At 41.7% G+C, this 17,784-nt stretch overlaps 1 protein-coding gene across 1 annotated transcript in view; it reads left to right on the top strand.

Annotated features, from left to right (window-relative positions):
- h6pd (hexose-6-phosphate dehydrogenase (glucose 1-dehydrogenase)) overlaps positions 1-17,784 on the top strand; it is a 75,095-nt gene that overhangs the window by 52,223 nt on the left and 5,088 nt on the right. The window contains exon 5 of the mRNA XM_068016983.1: positions 9,151-9,420. Coding sequence (XP_067873084.1) covers positions 9,151-9,420 — 270 coding nt within the window. The remainder of the gene's footprint in view (positions 1-9,150; positions 9,421-17,784) is intronic.

Genomic DNA, 17,784 nt, shown 5'->3' with positions numbered 1-17,784 from the left:
TAAAGAAAACCAGCAAAATGGGGAGAGGGGACAGAAGAAGGTACTGTCCAGTTCCTGATAGTGAGTAGTTATCTTTAGATCTAATACCTTCCTGAAATTGACACAGGAAGTGGTAATGAGCTGCTGCAGTGTTTGGGACATCTGTCACTTTTAACTTGTCCAGTTCACTTTGCCTGTTCGTGCTGGCTCAGTCGGGTCCAATAAAGAAGTAGTGGATTTGATATATGTCAACTACACACAAACATACTTGGTGGATTCAATTTTCCATGTGATTGTCTGGCTTTTTATGAGAAGTTATAGCTCAAGAGGGCTAATGCTGAACGTGGACATGAGAATGTCCTTACCTTGCACCATTTGTCAGAATGAGCTGCTGATTCCATGGAAATTTAGATATCGAACCCACTCTAAAAACATATTGTCCAAAGTTAAGACTTCTTACAAATTCAATTCAGTTCACCCAAGTGAATTATTTTGTTTGCTCACTCTAGTGAAGGGAACTTTTTTGACAAAGATTACATCCACTCCAGTGTTTAGAACCCAGAACTCTCCATCACTTTCTCTATAACCTTTGTTATTTCCTGACACAAACTACAGTATTACCAGCACTGAAGACGTTTAATTTTCCATAAAATGTTCCCATTACAAGACACAACTTAACAAATTTGCTGATAACATTCAATTCTGAATCCTTGATAAAGAAATCCAGTTCTGTGGGAAATAGTTTCTTCACTTGAATATGTCATCACAGAGCCCCGTGGAAGAGTCTTTTCTGAGCATTCAGGGTGCAGCTATAGAATGTGTCCTACGACGAGCTTCAATTAAAAAAAAAACATTTTTTGGCCAAAATATTGATTTATGTTGTGAAGTTGTTCTGCAAACAGAATCATTTCTAAATGTTGCAGTTCAAGTTTAAACCAATTGTATTCTCTTTCACTGTGTTATACAGTGTTTCCTGTGAGCAAATCTTATCGTTTAGGATCTGTACTTCTCAGAAGATATGACCTTGAAGTTGACTGCAAGACCCTGGGATAACAATGAATGTGCCTGCATTAAATTGCCTACTACAATTTATGTAGGATTACACTTCAAATCAGTTTATTCTGAATGTGGAAATATCAAAATGCAAGGAGCGCCTTGCAGAATAAAACTAAGTAAAATATTTACTAATGAATCAAAGAAACATAGAATCCTAGAAACTAGAATACAGCACAGAAGGAGGCCATTCAGCCCATTGAGCTTATGCAGGCTCTTTGCAAGAGCAGTTCAGCTAGTCCTACTCCCCCCGCTCTTTCTCTGTATCCTGCAATTTTTTTCCCTTCGAGTGCTTATCTAGTTCCCTTTAGATAGCCATGTTTGAATCTGCCTCCAGCGCCTTTTGGGCAGTGCATTCCAGATCAAAACCACTCCCTGTGTAAAAAGGTTTTCCCTCGTGATGCTTTTGGTTCTTTTGCCAATCGTCTTAAATCTGTGTCCTCTGGCTTTTGATCCTTCTGCCAATGGGAACAGTTTCTCTCGATCTACTCTGTCTAGACCCCTCATGATTTTGAACAACTCTATTAAATCTCCCCACAACCTTCTCCTTTCTAAGGAGAATAACCTCAGCTTCCCCAGTCTACCCACGTAACTGAAGTCCCTAATCCCTGGAACCATTCTAGTGAACATCAGAACTCAATATACAATGAGGAAAAAGCATCATTCATTATGGTTCATAGCAGATGTCACAAAGAGGTTACCATGTTCTCAACCCAGGTCTGCAGCTGCAGATCCTGGAGAAAGGTCTGTGGCAGTTTAAAACTCTAGGGGACCATCAAAACTCTTGAGCCTTCGGCCTGGTGAGTCCTTGGTTGGAGACGCACTTCCTTCAAAATGATGTTCTCCATGATACTCTCCCTACCTGCCAACTCCTGGTTATTTTTAACACGGAACTTGAATTATAAGAATATGTTACAGCGTGAAGGCACCAACAACTAAACTCTGGCAACCCTTAAGTACAGTTCAAAAGGACTCTTTGACTGGGAAGCACTTTGGGATGTTCACATGCTACAAATATATCTGTGAGCTGCTGAGGGTTGTACAATATAAATGTATTCCTTAACATTAACGGGAATATATTTGACCACAATGGGAACATATTTAATGGAAACTTAAATATATCAGTGTTGTTCTGTATATTGCATTTCAGTTTGTTGTCAGACTCTGATTATAAATGACCTTTTGCTGATCAACCTTCCAGTCAACATCTTGAATGGCCCTAAATGTCCAGTCATTAATCATCTGACTACCTCAAGCCTGGCCTGTTCAATAGGACATCAGACTGCTCACATGTCCTTGGCCCCCTGTTGACATTCCACTGTGTGGTATGCAACTCACTGTTCTGCTTTGTAGAATCCACTTTCCCTCCTAGTTGTTATTTGCCTAGCCCAGTTCAACACTTTTTTTGGACCGCTACCTTATGTGGCCATTCAACTGTTTACAGTTCCGAAGAAGGGTCACTGACCCGAAACGTTAACTCTGCTTTTTCCACAGATGCTGCCAGACCTGCTGAGTGGTTCCAGCATTTCTTGTTTTTATTTCAGATTTCCAGCATCCACAGTATTTTGCTTTTATTCAACTGTTTATCAATGCCTGCTTGGCAAATACTGTACCTTGTGATAGACAGTACCAAAATGCTCAATTTGTGATTGTTGCCCAGTCTGCTACTGTATTTTGGGACATAATGAGCCCGAATTAGGTTGCAATGCACTTGCACCCTTCATCTTTGACTGGATGAGTTAGAACAAGTAACTTGCATTTAAATAGAGCCTAACCTCAGGATATCCCAAAACGCTTCACAGCTAATGAAGCACTTCCGAAGCTTAGTCCCTTTTGTAATGTGGGAAACGCTGCAGCCAATTTGTGCACAGCAAGCTCCCATAAACAAAAGTGAAACAATAATGGGGGTACTGGTTGAAGGGATAAATGGGGTTCAGATCACCAGGAGAGATCCCCTGTTTTTCTTTGAATAATGTCACATGATCTTTTGTATCCACTTGAAAGGGCAGATGGGACCTTGGTTTAATGTCTCATCTGAAAGAGCACATCTTTGGCACTGCAGCACACCCTCAGTACTGCACTGAAATGTCAGCATAGAGTATCCACTCAAATCTCTACAGCGGGGCTCAAACATACAACGATCTGACTGAAAGACGAGATCCTAGCACTGAGCAAGGCTGGCACCTAAGTTGCTGGTTGCGGTTCAGCTCAATTCCAAGTCTGATATTTGATACTTCCAGCCCTACAATTCTCCTCACATCAAGTAACATGATTCACTCAACCATTACACTAACTGCGCCCCTCCACCCCCCCCCCCCCCCCCCCCCCCCACACCATAATAAATTATTTGGCTGGTCTGTTCCAATAAGTGAACATTTCCTCCATGTCCTTCAAAGGTTAATGACTTTGACCTTAACTCAATAAATATTCCCACATAAGTATCCTGTTGCTAAATTAATCATTTCTTAAATAACCCTGTATCACTAAGCACCAATAAATTGCTTGGATCATACCATCAGAATGTTAATCAAATGCAATTTATTATCATGAATTATTCTATCTGATCCTCCTTGACAAATTAGGGTTATAAATATTCCCCTAATAAATTACTAAATTACAGTAATCTTTCTGGCATCTGAAAGACTAAGATTAACTGGCACAATTTCAAATTCTCATCAAGAAGATAAATCTTGAAGGGAATCTTTAGATTGGATACAATTTTGTGTCCTTTTTGAATCCCGGGCTGTTTGTTCCAAACTTACTGATCGGCTTATGGTATAGTTACATTTGAACTGCAATGTTGGTGTGAAAGAAAGACTTACATTTATATAGCACTTTTCATGACCACAGGATGTCCCAAAGTGCTTTACAGCCAATGAAGTACTTTTGAGGTGTAGTCACTGTTGTAATGTTGGAAAAACGGCAGGCAATTTGCACACAGCAAGCTCCCACACACAACAATGTGATAATGATCAGATAATCTGTTTTTTTTTTAGAGATATTGGTTGAGGGATAAATATTAGCTAGGACACCAGGAAGAACTCCCTTGCCCTTCTTTGAACAGTGCCATGGGATCTTTAACATCCACCTACAGAGGGCAGACAGGGCCTCGGTTCAATGTCTCTTCCGAAAGACGACACCTCCAACAGTGCAGAATTCCCGCAACACTGGCATGGGAGCTGGCCTAGGTTTTGTGCTCAGATCTTTGGAGTGAAGCAGTGTCGCTTTTCATGGATGCTGCTGTTACAGTATAAATGCAGCCTGAATCCAGAGTCGGGGATTGATTTGAGAGTCATTTTCAGAGTCACTTTAGGCTTTGCACAGTCCACAGGTTTAGCACTGGTGTGAAGCAGAGTCCGACCGATCTGTAGTGAGTGCATGGCCACAATCCTCATTGTTTAAATCTGGCAGCATTTTGCAGTGCAAAATGGACATGTCATGTTCCCTTTCTCATTATTCTAGGGCACCGATTCATTCGCTGCAGCAGGCGACACGACAGAATAAGATGTGACTGTCAGCCAATTACATGGAACCTTTCACCTGAGGATGTTGGAACCCTGTAGCTGTTTGTATATTGTTAGTTTCCCTGCACCACCCCTCCCCCACCCTCAGCAACCCTGACCCCCTGTCTAGAGAGAGTGATTTCAGTCAGAATTTGGTAGCACTGTCTTGTGCTGTGGAATGAGGGGTTCCAGTTCCTGATCCATTATAAACACAGGAAATGGACTATGGGTTAACTTTATAATGTCAGTTGTGGCTCCGTTGGTGGCACTTTCACCACTGAGTTAGAAGGTTGTAGTTTCAAGTCCCACTCCAGGACTTGAGCACACAAATCCAGGCTGACAATCCCATGCAGCACTGAGGGAGTGCTGCACTGTTAAAGATGCTGTCTTTTGGATGAGACATTAAACTGAAGCTCCGTCTGCACTCTTAGGTGCGTGTAAAAGATCCCATGGCACGATTTTGAAGAAAAGCAGGGGGGTTCTCCCCAGTGTCCTGGTCAATATTTATTCCTCAATCAAAATCACAAAAAAGCAGATTATCTGGTCATTATCATGTTGCAGTTTGTGGGATCTTACTGTGCACAAATTGGCTGCCATGTTTCCTACATTACAACAGTGACTACACTTCAATAATACTTCATCGGCTGTAAAGTGCTTTGAGACGCCTGTGGTCACAAAAGGTGCTATAGAAAGGCAAGTCTTTCTTTATGCAGTTGGTTTCTCAGTCATTGAAGACTATGTCAATTCAGTTAGTGATGGCAGTGATGGAGAATTTCCCAGGTATGCTCTCCTGATTTACTGCCATAGCTTTCAGGCGAGCATCTTGTTAGCTGTACGTTTGTATTGCAAACCAGAAAAGAGGCAATAGTTTGTTCTTGTCTCCTAAACTCCCTTGAGGAGAACTGTGCTTAGAAATGAATAACTATGAAAGAGAGTGAAAGCTAGCAATTAAATTAATTAAAAGTCATTCTGTAAGTATGTCGCATTGAGGATGAGACTTCTGTTACGACTGGGTGAGAAAGAGGTCTAGGATTCCCTTTCAGCCTTCACCTGGTCTTACTGTAACAGGGTTTAATTTTAAACACACTGTGCTTTGGCTCCCCCTTGGTGAATCCTTGTTCACCGCTTTCCAATTATAAGGCAAAGAAACCAGCACAAACAGACTTTCTTAGGTTTAAAGAAAAAAAGTTGAAATTTATTAAACTTAAACTCTAATTTGGTTGACTCCTACAGATACACGCCTCATCCCACGCTAGCATGCATGCGCGATACACATGTGCAAATAGAAAGCAGAAGAAAAGTAAAGTGGAAAAGTTTGAGGCAATATCTGAAGAGGGTTATTGTTACGGTACTTCGAGCTCACTGTAGAGTCCTTGATTGTAGGTAGATCTTGCTTTTCATTGGGGCCCAGTATTCTTCTTAAACCTTGTTCACTGTAGGAGACTTTTCTCTCTTGGGGTTCATGTGTCTTTTAGCGGATTCAGAGGCTCGTGAGAAAGAGATGGGAGCAGGCAGCCAGGAGAGATCTTTTCCGTCCAGGAGCATTTTGCTTTTTTCCCCAAACTGTTTGTACAAATTAAAAAAACGCAGGTTGCCCAGCAGGTTAGTCATGCGACTAGCTTAAAAGCAAAATACTGTGGATGCTGGAAATCTGAAATAAAAACAAGAAATGCTGGAACCACTCAGCAGGTCTGGCAGCATCTGTGGAAAGAGAAGCAGAGTTAACGTTTCGGGTCAGTGACCCTTCATCGGAACTGACAAATATTAGAAAAGTCACAGGTTATAAGCAAGTGAGGTGGGGGTGGAGCAAGAGATAACAAAGGAGGTCTAGATTGGACCAGGCCACATAGCTGACCAAAAGGTCACAGAGCAAAGGCAAACAATATGTTAATGGTGTGTTGAAAGACAAAGCATTAGTACAGATTAGCTGTTAATACACTGAATATTTAACAGCAGCAAGTGCAAACCTGAAAAAAAACAGTGGGTAAGCAAACTGAACAAACTAAGATGAAATGAACTCAATGCATTTTTAGTTATTTTTTTTCTTCCTTTTTTTTTTACATTCTTTTTTACATTTTTTACAATCTTTTTTTTTTGCATTTAGTTCATTTCATCTTAGTTTGTTCAGTTTGCTTACCCACTTTTTTTTCAGGTTTGCACTTGCTGCTGTTCAATATTCAGTGTATTAACAGCTAATCTGTACTAATGCTTTGTCTTTCAACACACTATTAACATATTGTTTGCCTTTGCTCCGTGACCTTTTGGTCAGCTATGTGGCCTGGTCCAATCTAGACCTCCTTTGTTATCTCTTGCCCCACCCCCACCTTACTTGCTTATAACCTGTGACTTTTCTAATATTTGTCAGTTCCGATGAAGGGTCACTGACCCGAAACGTTAACTCTGCTTCTCTTTCCACAGATGCTGCCAGACCTGCTGAGTGGTTCCAGCATTTCTTGTTTTTATTACATGCGACTAGCTTGTTTGGCCATATCCGTTTGTGTATTCAGCCATCTGAGCAGTCAACCTGGAATGCGAGCTCCCCCACCTTCAATGTCTGGTGATCAAAAGTCCATTGTGGGTTGAATGTGTCAGGGAATGTCTGCTTTGTCCTTCCAAACACTGTCTGTTAATATGCAAATGTATTTTCCAGCCAAGGCTGATCTGTTTTACAAGTTCTTTCTTCACTCCAGTAACAGTTTAAAATCAATGTTCATGATAAAATTAATGAGCCTCATTCTTGGCAGGTGGGGGCCTAGCATGACACTATACAGGTATTGTAAAATGTGAACTTCATTTCATTAGTACTGCAGACACATTAAAGGTTAAAGTATTAACCAAATCAATGTTTCATGAACGGTTCTTAGAAAAACACTATGTTGGAAACTGTTGATTAGGTTAACTGAAATGAAAACAGAAAATGCTAGAAATACTCAGTAGGCTAGGCAGCATCTGTGGAGAGAGAAACAGTTAATGTTTCAAGTCTGTGACCGTTCATCAAAACTGAGAAAGGTTAGAGATGTAATAGGTATTGAGCAAAGGAAAGGGGGGAGGGTGGGAAAGGGATCAAAAGAGAAGGTATGTGATGTGATAGAGTGGAGGGCAGGCGAGATTAAATGACAAAAACTTTCATGGTCAGAGGGATTGGTAACGGGACAAATAAAGAAATAAATGTGCCTAGAGGAGGTGTGAATGGCAGGATCATGAATAGCTGCTGTCTGAAAGCAAAAGAAAAGGAGGAAAGAGAGAAACAAGAGTGAAAAGCACCAAAGAAAAGGGAAAAAATGAGGTGAACTGTTCAGCTACTGAGAATCCAAGCTGAAACTATCACTTGGCTGCTCATACTGCACTGTACGTTCGCTAGGCCTCCAGATGGTGCTGTTTTGTAACATTAGTGCTCTGCACATGTTGTAGTTCATGGAATAGACAAATAATAACGCTGACAAAATCTAGAGAAGTGGAATGGTTTTCTTCCAGTTTTCTCCCCCCCTATCCTAAAGCCACCAAACCTTAATGGGATACAGTTCCATGGCCCTGTGAAACCTTGTCCAAGTAGTATTTCTTGGTGCATGAGCCTAGGTTAATAGTTATTCGACTGTGGGAGGAATCACAATCAAGCCCCATCTTGTTTGCATCTGATGTCCACGTGGCGTTTTCTTTCAGGAACGCAGACGCTAACCAATTTCTTCCAGAGCCCGTCATTGGGGGCACATTGGAGGTTGAGATGTTTTAATATAAGGTATTACAATGTGTATCACGATCTCCCCGAGCTTTCAAACACATGAGCCGAGTGATTGCCATGCGATGCAGAACATGTAGCCGTGTTTTCCAGTTCATTCTAGAGGGTAACAATCCAAATTTCAGAGGACAGTACAACAAAAGTTCCAGTATTTTCTGTTTTTGTTTCACATTTCCAGCATCCGCAGGATTCTGCTTCTGTACCTCAGTGTTAGGCGTGTGTTTTAACAAAGCCTGCAGTTCCCTTCCGATAGTATTGGACTGTTTTGGCCTTGGGTTAGAAGACTGATCTCCAATATGTGGCAACTTTTGGTTCCGTTTGTGGTGACTTAACTCAGACTCACCCTAGAAAGAAAGAGTTTCTAATGGCAGGAGGTTCAGTAACCAGAGGACGCAGATTGAAGATAATTGACCGGAGAATTGGGGGGGCGGGGGAGATGAGAATTTTTTTTTTAACACAACGAGTTGTTATTGGTCTGCAGTTGACTGCCTGAAAGGGAATTAGGTTCAAAAATAACTTATAAGAGGGAATTGGATAAATACTTGAAATGGAAAAATTTGCTGAGCTATGAGGAAAGGGGGGGGGGTGGTGGGGGGGGATGTGGCTGGTGGTGGAACTAACTGGATAGATTTTCAAAGAGCCAGCACAGGCAGGATGGGCCGAATGGCCTCCTTCTGTGTTGTAAGAGTCTCTGATTCCAAGTGAACTTTTGAGATAGTAGCTCAGCAGATTTCTCTCCACTGTCTGCCAGCAGATTCCAAAGCAGCAAATCACTAGTGCCCTTGAGTGCTCTGACTGTTAAAACACAGAGGATTTTGTTTTTAAACTTGCAGCTGTCTAATTCAGGATTATTAACGTCCAACGTTGCTCCCTCCGCAGGTCGCACGAGCTTTTATGAGAAGTATGGTGTCATTTGTGATGTTATTCAGAACCACCTGACGGAAATTCTGACTTTTGTCGCCATGGAGACCCCAATAAACATCAGCGACTCTGAGGAGATTCACAGAAACAAAATGAAGGTGTATGCCAGCTTGGAAAAACTCGCGAAGAGGAGTGCCGTCACTGGCCAATATCAAGCATACAATGCCGAGGTCAGACACGAGCTCCAGAAGCCAGCTGATTACACGAGCACCGTTCCAACCTTTGCTGGTAGGTGTATTATTCAACCACTCTGAACTTAGCCTCTCACTGACTAGCACGGCACACGGTGGAATATATCAGCTCTCGCCTTGATATGCTGCTGACCTTTGGGGTGCAGGGTCATTCACGCCACTTTTAACGTTCCCAGTTTGCTGCTGACACAGAAGATGATGGTGCCTTTCTGTATCCAGCTGCAGTTACTTTCAGATCCAATCTGCAGAGCTGAGACCGCAGTGTTAACAGATTCCACTGCAGGTCAACGTCAACAACAACAACTTTCATTTATATAGCGTCTTTTATGTAGCTAAACTTCCCTAGGCTCGTCACCGGAGCATTATCAGACAAAAATTGACGCCAAAGAAGGAGATATTAGGAAAGGTGACCAAAAGCTTTGAAAAAAGAGCTGTTATTTGAAAGAGCTGTTCAAATAGTCCCACAATACCCCCTCCCCCCTTCTCCCTATAGCTCCGCAAAATGTTTCAATTTCAAGTATTTATCCAATTCCCTCGTGAAAGTTACTTTTGAATCTGCTTTCGTTTCAGGCAGTGCATTGCAGACCAATAACAACTTGCTGTGTTTAAAAAGAAAAAAAAAAATTCCCATCTCCCCTCTAATTCTGTGGTCAATTATTTTCAGTCAGTGTTCTCTGGTTGCTGAATCTCCTGCCATTAGGAACAGTTTCTTTCCAGGGTGAGTCTGAGTTAAATCATCACAAAAGAAACAAAATGGATGAAGAAAGTTGTCACGTATTGGAGATCAGTCTTCTAGCCCCAGGCCAAAGCGGTCCAACACAGTCAGAAGGCTTTATTAAAGCATGCGGCTATCAATGAGATACGATGAGGATTGTTTTCAAAGAGTTAGGTTTCAAGGAGAGACTGAAAGGAGTAGAGAGAGGCGGAAAGGTTCGGGAGAGAATTCCAGTGGATGCATGACGGAAGTCCCAAGGAGCAGATTTTAGCAAAGTAACAAATAATTTTAATCCAAAAACCGCCTCCAGACTGAAATGTTTGATGTGCATGCATTATGACATCCCCATCAAATGAAGTGCAAGAGTTGAGATTGGGGTCTGGAGGTGCCAGCTTAAAGAGGACCTGCAAACCCAAAGTGAATTCACAAGTGATTCACTGTTAAGTGCCATGAGCAGAGTACAAATGCGTCTTTAATTTCCACTGTGTTGTAAACTTAATGTACTGGTTAACACACTCACTTAAAATTTCTACCTGCATTGCATTAACACAGGTGCGAACATTATTTCTTTTAAAATAGCACACAGAGGAATTTGAACCCTGCGGTGCCCTCCACACAGCAGCATGTCAGAGAGGGTGATAAAACGTCACTCCAAGTTATCTCTCAATGCAGCACTAATGCCGATCACTGATGAGAAAAGGTATCAGGTCATTTTCTGTGTGGCATGCTACAATTGGTAAGAATGGTTGTATGAGTGAGGCAGAACCATGGGGAGCTGCAGCTGGAAGAATTGCAATTTCACAAAGAATGGATCCAGATAAAAGAGGAAAATATTTCTTCCAATCTGTTCCACTGGAGCATTTGTGAAGCCAAGTTACTTTCGAGTGAGCTCACCAGTTATTGGATCAGTAAAATAAATCCTTAAGTACTGAGGCACTATTACTGGTCACATTGTGCTGAACTGTTGTTCAGTAATCACACCTCTGTATAGGTTATTGACATCTGGGATGGACTATTTCATCAGATAGTGAAGTTACCCTCTCTCTCCCTAACCAGAATTATATAAGAGCACTGCTAGACAGGAAAAACTATTTTTTTTTTGTGGGCGGGGAACACTGTATTGTAAGTTTACCATTTCATCTGAAAATTAGTTCCAAGTTTGCTGAGATGATTTTGAATGACTCCATTGTCTTGTGCAGCAGTTACTGGCTGGTTGCTTTTAATATGCACGAGATGGCTAAAATTATGTAGGGTATCACAGGAAGGTAATTGGAACATTCCCAGTTGAGCGGGGGAATGGGGGGGGAGAGACGGGGCAATTTTTTTCAAACTCAAAACACACGTCGCTCTGCAGTGCAGGTTGTGGTGCGAGCAGTATTTTCCAGAATTTATGTCCTGTAGATAAAAAATCTTGTGCAGGGTGCTCAAATTCCAGACGGTGGAAAGATTCTCAATGTATCTGTGAGATGCAGAAACCTTCTGACTGATTCAAATTCCCCTGTTCTTTAAATCGATTTTCTCATTGTTTCCACTTTTCCTTTTATTAAAATTGAGCCAATGAACACCATAAATGAAGCCAATTGGAATGCTGAAACAACTGACTCTGAACTGCATTTGACAATAATGTTGCTTTCCTCAGCGTCCCAGTCCTATAATTCACATTTATATTAGACTAAATACATGTGCAGTTAAATCATTGTGAAGAATTCTCTAACTTTAGCTGTAACCTTGTTGATTGTGATGTTCCTTCTCTCTGTGGCCTGGACTAGAGTTTTGCTGCCTCCTGATAGCTTTCAACCTATACTGAGCTTAACATTTCACACAAAATCCCAATGTTAGGCATGATTTCATTCACAGTGCAGAACATTGACATCTGGGATCTGATGAAATAGTCCATCCCAGATGTCATCTGATAACATTGTCTTTTATCAATAGAAATATAAATTGATAGGCTGCTTTGGTTGTGTTCATTAGAATAGTACAGCACAGAAAGAGGCCATTTGGAACATTGAGTGTGTGTCAGCTCTTTCGAAGAGCATTCTAGGTAGCCCTGCTCGGTCTTGCCCCATACCCCTGCGATTTTTTTTTTTCTTCAAGTACTTATCCAATTCCCTTTTGAAAACTGCTATTGAATGTTCCCATCACCCTATTAGGCAGTGCATTCCAAATCCTAACCACTTGTGCGTAAAAAAAAACCTTTTCCTCATGTCACGTCTGCTTCTTTTGCCAATCACCTTAAATCTGTGTTCTTTGGTTATTGACCTTTCAGCCATTGGAAACAGTTTCTCTTTACTTACTCTAAATGCTTCATGATTTTAAACATCTCTATCTAATCTCCTCTTAGCCTGCTCGGCTCTAATGCAATACATTTTAAGTATAAGACGTTCACTAGTAAATCCAGTAAGGAATTCAGGAGAAACTTTACTTTGAATACGTGTAGTTGAGGCAAATAGTATAGCTATATTTAAGAGGAAGATGAATAAGCACATGAGGGACAAAGAAATAGAAGGATGTGATGATGGGGTTAGATGAGGTAAGATGCGAGGAGGCTCATGTGGAGCATCAACACTGGCACAGACCAGTTAGGCTGACTGGCCTGTTTGCTTGATGTAAATACTATAAATTTAAATAGTGGATTAGACTCCTTTGTAGTGTGCCAGTAACCACTTTCTTCCCTAGGAACATCTGTCACAGTATCTTGTAAAATCATTGCAAGTGCACATCAAACTCTGCGGGCTTGCCCATTAAAAGGAATCAATATCATGGAAAAAGAACATATTAGCATTGCACTGTCCAAACAACTGTGCAGTGTGCTTCCTTGGTTCAAATGTGGAATTCTTTGGAATAAACCCCTCTCTGAATCAGACTCCATGAATTCTTTTAAAAGGGAATGAGCCTGTTGCTTGAAAAAGTGGAATGTTAAAGGGTACGGTTAGTAGGCAGGACAGACGGATTGGATTAGGTAGCTCATGAAGGAGGTTTGATGGAATGAGTGACTTGTTCCTGTGATTTGACGTTCTCTGATTCTTAAGAAGGGTATTTTTTTTAAATTCCTTCTTGGGATGTGGGCATTGCTGATCTAGGGTAACAAGTGCAGCTGGCACACTGTGTCTCAGAAAATCCAAAACTTCTGTCCCTGTCTTAATGGCATACTGCTTTCAAACAGAGTCTTAAAGGCACGCAGTTTTAATCTGAGGAGAAAAATAATGCAAGTCCGTGACACAGCCTTGCTGGAAGTCATGTGCTTTAAGCAATAAACAATAGAAACCTTGGTGACCTGGGGAAGATGTTTACAGAGAAGTGACAGGTCAAGATTTATAGGGGTCAGGAGGCTTGACTCTTGAGATATTGTTTTTGGTTTCACTTTGAACAGTGTGTTGGGATGTGAACTGTTTTGAAGAGAGTTAGAGAAAACAGGCCAAGAGAGCATCCACCATTAGCTCACTCTCTTCCATCTCTTTGAGAACTTCCTGAAAATCAAGTGTAAGAAATAGAGAAACTGATGCTGCATTTTTCCTGAAATGCCTGCCAGAAACTCCTGATGCTGCATTTCACCTGAAAAGACTGCCAAACTGATCTTCAACATCGCCTGAAAAGAATTGCTCTAGAAAGATCCCAGTGACAGCCGTCTATGCATATTTGGGATGCTAGACCAAAAAGGGACAACTGACATCTTTCCATTTCTTCTCTCTTTTTTTCTTCAAGAATTAGCAAGTATTTGGCCAAAGTATTCTTTTTTTTGTAACAGACCTCTACAGAGAGAATTTCTGTAGTTTTTTCAGTGAATTTGTGTGGGGGGAACTTAAAAAGGGGAACTTTCATATTTCAATCTGTGTGTTAATGCTTTGCTTTGTTACTGGTTAAGTCTTGTTTGATAAACTGATAATTTTGTTGTTTACTAAAGAAACCTAGTTGGTATATTTTATTCTGGGATAAAGAGTAGAGTATATGATTGACTACATCGGTAACTGGGTAAACATTAAAAAAAAATATATGTTGTGATCTTTGGAGAAGCGGAACTAGAAAAGACAGTGCTCTCCTCCCGCCTCGGTCACAACACTAGCAACATTACCACTATGCTAACATAAGGTAAGCATAAGGATAAGTACGAGGAACAATGCACAATCAGCTGGGGACAAATCAGGCTTCATAAGTAACCTTATTTACACAGCTCCAGAAGAGAGCACTGCATTCATACATTTCACTGAAATGGACACACTTGTGATGTAAGCCAAGAGTGTTTCCTTAACGATCACGTGCTCTTTTGTATTAGTGACACTGGGATCTCTGTGTTTTATGTCTATTCACAGAAAAATCATTGGCATTTTAAAAATAAATCTCGTTCAAATATTTTTGTCTGTTAGCAAATACGCTGCAGGAAAGGAAAGGGGGAAGGGGATAAAGGGCCCGTCTGGTGACTAAACAGATTATAAATGCAAACGTTAAAATATTGCATGCTGCACGGAGTAAGCAAGGAGAAAACAAATTCAGCAAGGAAGCAAAATATCCTCAATCGAGATTAAGTTTGCTTCACCGACCGACTGGATGAGCAGCAGTACAGTACATCAATGGTTAGGGAAGCTTTAGAACTACAGCTTAAAAAGTTTAAGGGAATACGTCACTGAAGTATTAAATGGCATAGACAAGGCTAAAGAACAATAGTATTTAACATAAGCTAATCTGGTAAGGCTGTAGGAAATGAATTTCAATGAATGAAAAGTAAAACTATCAGAAGAAATGTGATTACTCAAAGGCTTGTAAATGCCAGGTAGGTTAATCAATTAAATTACATTAGGGTGTTCAAAGTGCAGTTGGACGCTTGTCTGGGAGAACTAGAGTACGGAAGTGATGAGCTTTAATGGGCCAAGTAGCCCTTTCCTATCATGAGTTTTTCTTACGTTGACTTAAGTGAAGTGTAGAGGGTGGTCAGCCACTGTTGCCAGTGACGATAACAGATTATAAACCAGTACATAAGGTGCAAACGTGCCTGGTGGCCAGGGGAAGACAATGTCCCATTTTGGAAATCAAAAGGTAAAGACTTCAGGGGCACCAGCCACTGAGCAGCCAATGATTGTTGGAAGTAGCAAACACTCCAGGGCAGACTTGGAAGAGAGAGACTTCTGCTCTCTGCTGATTCTCAGCGGAAGAATAAAAGGGGATAAGCAGTATGTTATTCCTGAATTTAGAACAACAGTGAAGATGACATTAAAGATAAAAATCCACAAGGAAGAACTTCACTGGGCTTTTAAGGGGCAAAATCCACAGGAGCGTATAGGCTTCTCCTGCCCTGGGCCTGCCCCATCGCCAGGCCCTCCCTGTAGTATAAGGAAGCAGTGAGAGCTCCCCCTCCCACTGTAGTGGTGATGATGTAACAGTCACATGGTAATGGGATTTGGAAGAAGAGATAAGCAGCACAAAGGATGCCAGTTAGAGAGGCTTGAGGAGAGTGTAAATAGTGATGTGCAAATAATAGAGCTCTTAGTTGAACTTATACAGACTCTGAGACATCATCAAGAATGTCCTAAGTACGCTGCTGCTACAACAGCAACACACCCCTAGCCTTTCCCAAACACTCCTGAGTGCCAGGACCAGTCCTTTGGTTCCCCGGCACCCAATGTTTTGCTCATGTTCGCAGCTCCAGCTGCAGATCCCCACCACGTTGGGGCGGGAGACTTAATGGGGTCTATGCAGGTGAGGCCCGGGAGTTAAAATCTCCCGGGCCTCACACTGCTGAGTTTGGGATAGCTTGCCATCCACCTCGGCCCCCTATTCACACCACCGCTGCCCACATTAAAAATCGGGACTCCAATGTCAGAGGATCGAGTTGGAAGGAAAGTTTATAAAAGCTCTCACTCTTGAGCCTTGAAAGGTTATTAATCAAGAAGAAATAATTAATCCAGAACACAATTTCAAGTAACACCATGACAGCACAGCGGGACATCGGTACAAAGTTTAGAATAAATCACAGGAAACACTTTGCACACAGTGATTAATAACTGGACTGGTTTTATGGATAGACGAGTGTGGGCAAAACCTCAGGAACAGCACCAGAGGAGATTAGATGCTGTGATTGGGGGTGAGGGGGTGGGGGGGGGGGGGGGGGGTGGAGGGACTGTAGGATAATGTAGCTGGGCCAAATGATCTCTTATTTTTGCTACCATTCGACCCTAAATCCATGATCAGATCACAAGAAGCTTCATAGAGCCAGCATCTGTGCTACACCAATCTGAAAAGAAAATAGCAAACCTTTATTTGATGAATTTTAAAGATAATTTTGGGGGGGTAATTGTTTTACTACATCTGCATGTTTTTTTACATCATTGGAGCAGTGGTTTGGGAAATAAGTTATCTTTTAAGTCAGTTCTATAATTAACTCGTAGCTCTGAGGCTCCTCAGTTGTTAGGCCCATGGACATCCTGTGTTTTAATGTTGTGTATCCCGTGTATGCATTTCAAAACTAATTGTTTCTGTGATAGTTTGTCGTGAAACTAAGAAGGATAATTCGGCTTTCATTTTGTTTCTGTTCTCTCTGAACTAAAAGGCACCATGTCTTGCTGGAATACAGTTTCATGGGGGCCAGCATCTCTCTCATTTGAACTGAAGTGGCCATCCTTTGTGCACGAGTTAAGATGGTGATTGTCAGACAATTACAAAAGAAATGTCTGGGCGAACTCCCCCGCTCTACTTCGAAACAGTGCCTTGGGATCGTTTACATCCACCTGAGAGGGCAGACGGGGGCCGGGGGGTGGGGGGGGCCTCCGTTTAACGTCTTGTCTGAAAGAAGGCATCTCCAACAGTGCAGCACTCCCTTAGTACTGCGCTGGAGTGTCTCCTGGATTGTTGTGCACAAGTCAAACTTGAACCCACAACTTTCTGACTCGGAGGCAAGACTGCTACCCAATGAGGCATGATTAGCCATTGGAGGACTTAGGAATTGAGCCTAATCCCACTCTCACTCGATGTCCAATCACACACTAACCAGCAGCAATGGCTTGGTGACGATCAGGAGTCGCAAGCATGAGTGTTCACTCTCTCCATCTATAAAGCTCACCTAGCTATAGTTGATAGTCAATGTAGGTGATGAGTGTTGTGGTATCATTTGAGTTAATGACATGTAAACTTTCAGTAGTGTTATGATATTTTATGCAGCAACAGAGGGGAAACAAACTGTTTGACCCAGCTGTGGCCCACACAGCTCTGGCCAGTTGGTAGCACCCTTGTTTCTGAGACAGAACATTGTGGGTTCAAGTCTCATTCCAGAAACTTGAGTACAAAAATCAAAGCTGATGTTCCATTGCAGTACTAAGGGAGTGCTCTGCTGCCAAAGGTGCTGTCTTTTGGATGAGATATTAAACCAAGGCCCTGTCGGCCCTCTCAGGTGGATATAAAAGATCCCATGGCACTATTTTGAAGAAGAGCAGGGGAATTTCTCCCTGGTTTCTGGCCAATATTTATCCCTTGATCAACACTACAAAAACAGATTATCTGGTCATTATCACATTGCTGTTTGTGGGAGCTTGCTGTTTAGCTCAGCTGGTTAGCATATGATGTTGCTACCTGTGTTCAATCACGAACTTGGTGAACTCCGCTAATTTGTTCACAAGGTAATCAGTACAGTAATTTTTTTTTATGCTTCATTATTCAAGACTGGGATAGAGAGATAGATCTTTGGTATCTCAGGGATAG

This window comes from Heterodontus francisci, chromosome 37 (genome assembly GCF_036365525.1).
Source record: "Heterodontus francisci isolate sHetFra1 chromosome 37, sHetFra1.hap1, whole genome shotgun sequence".
NCBI lineage: Eukaryota > Metazoa > Chordata > Chondrichthyes > Heterodontiformes > Heterodontidae > Heterodontus > Heterodontus francisci.
Note: the sequence above shows the minus strand (reverse complement) of the source record. Positions and strands in the feature narration are given on the sequence as shown.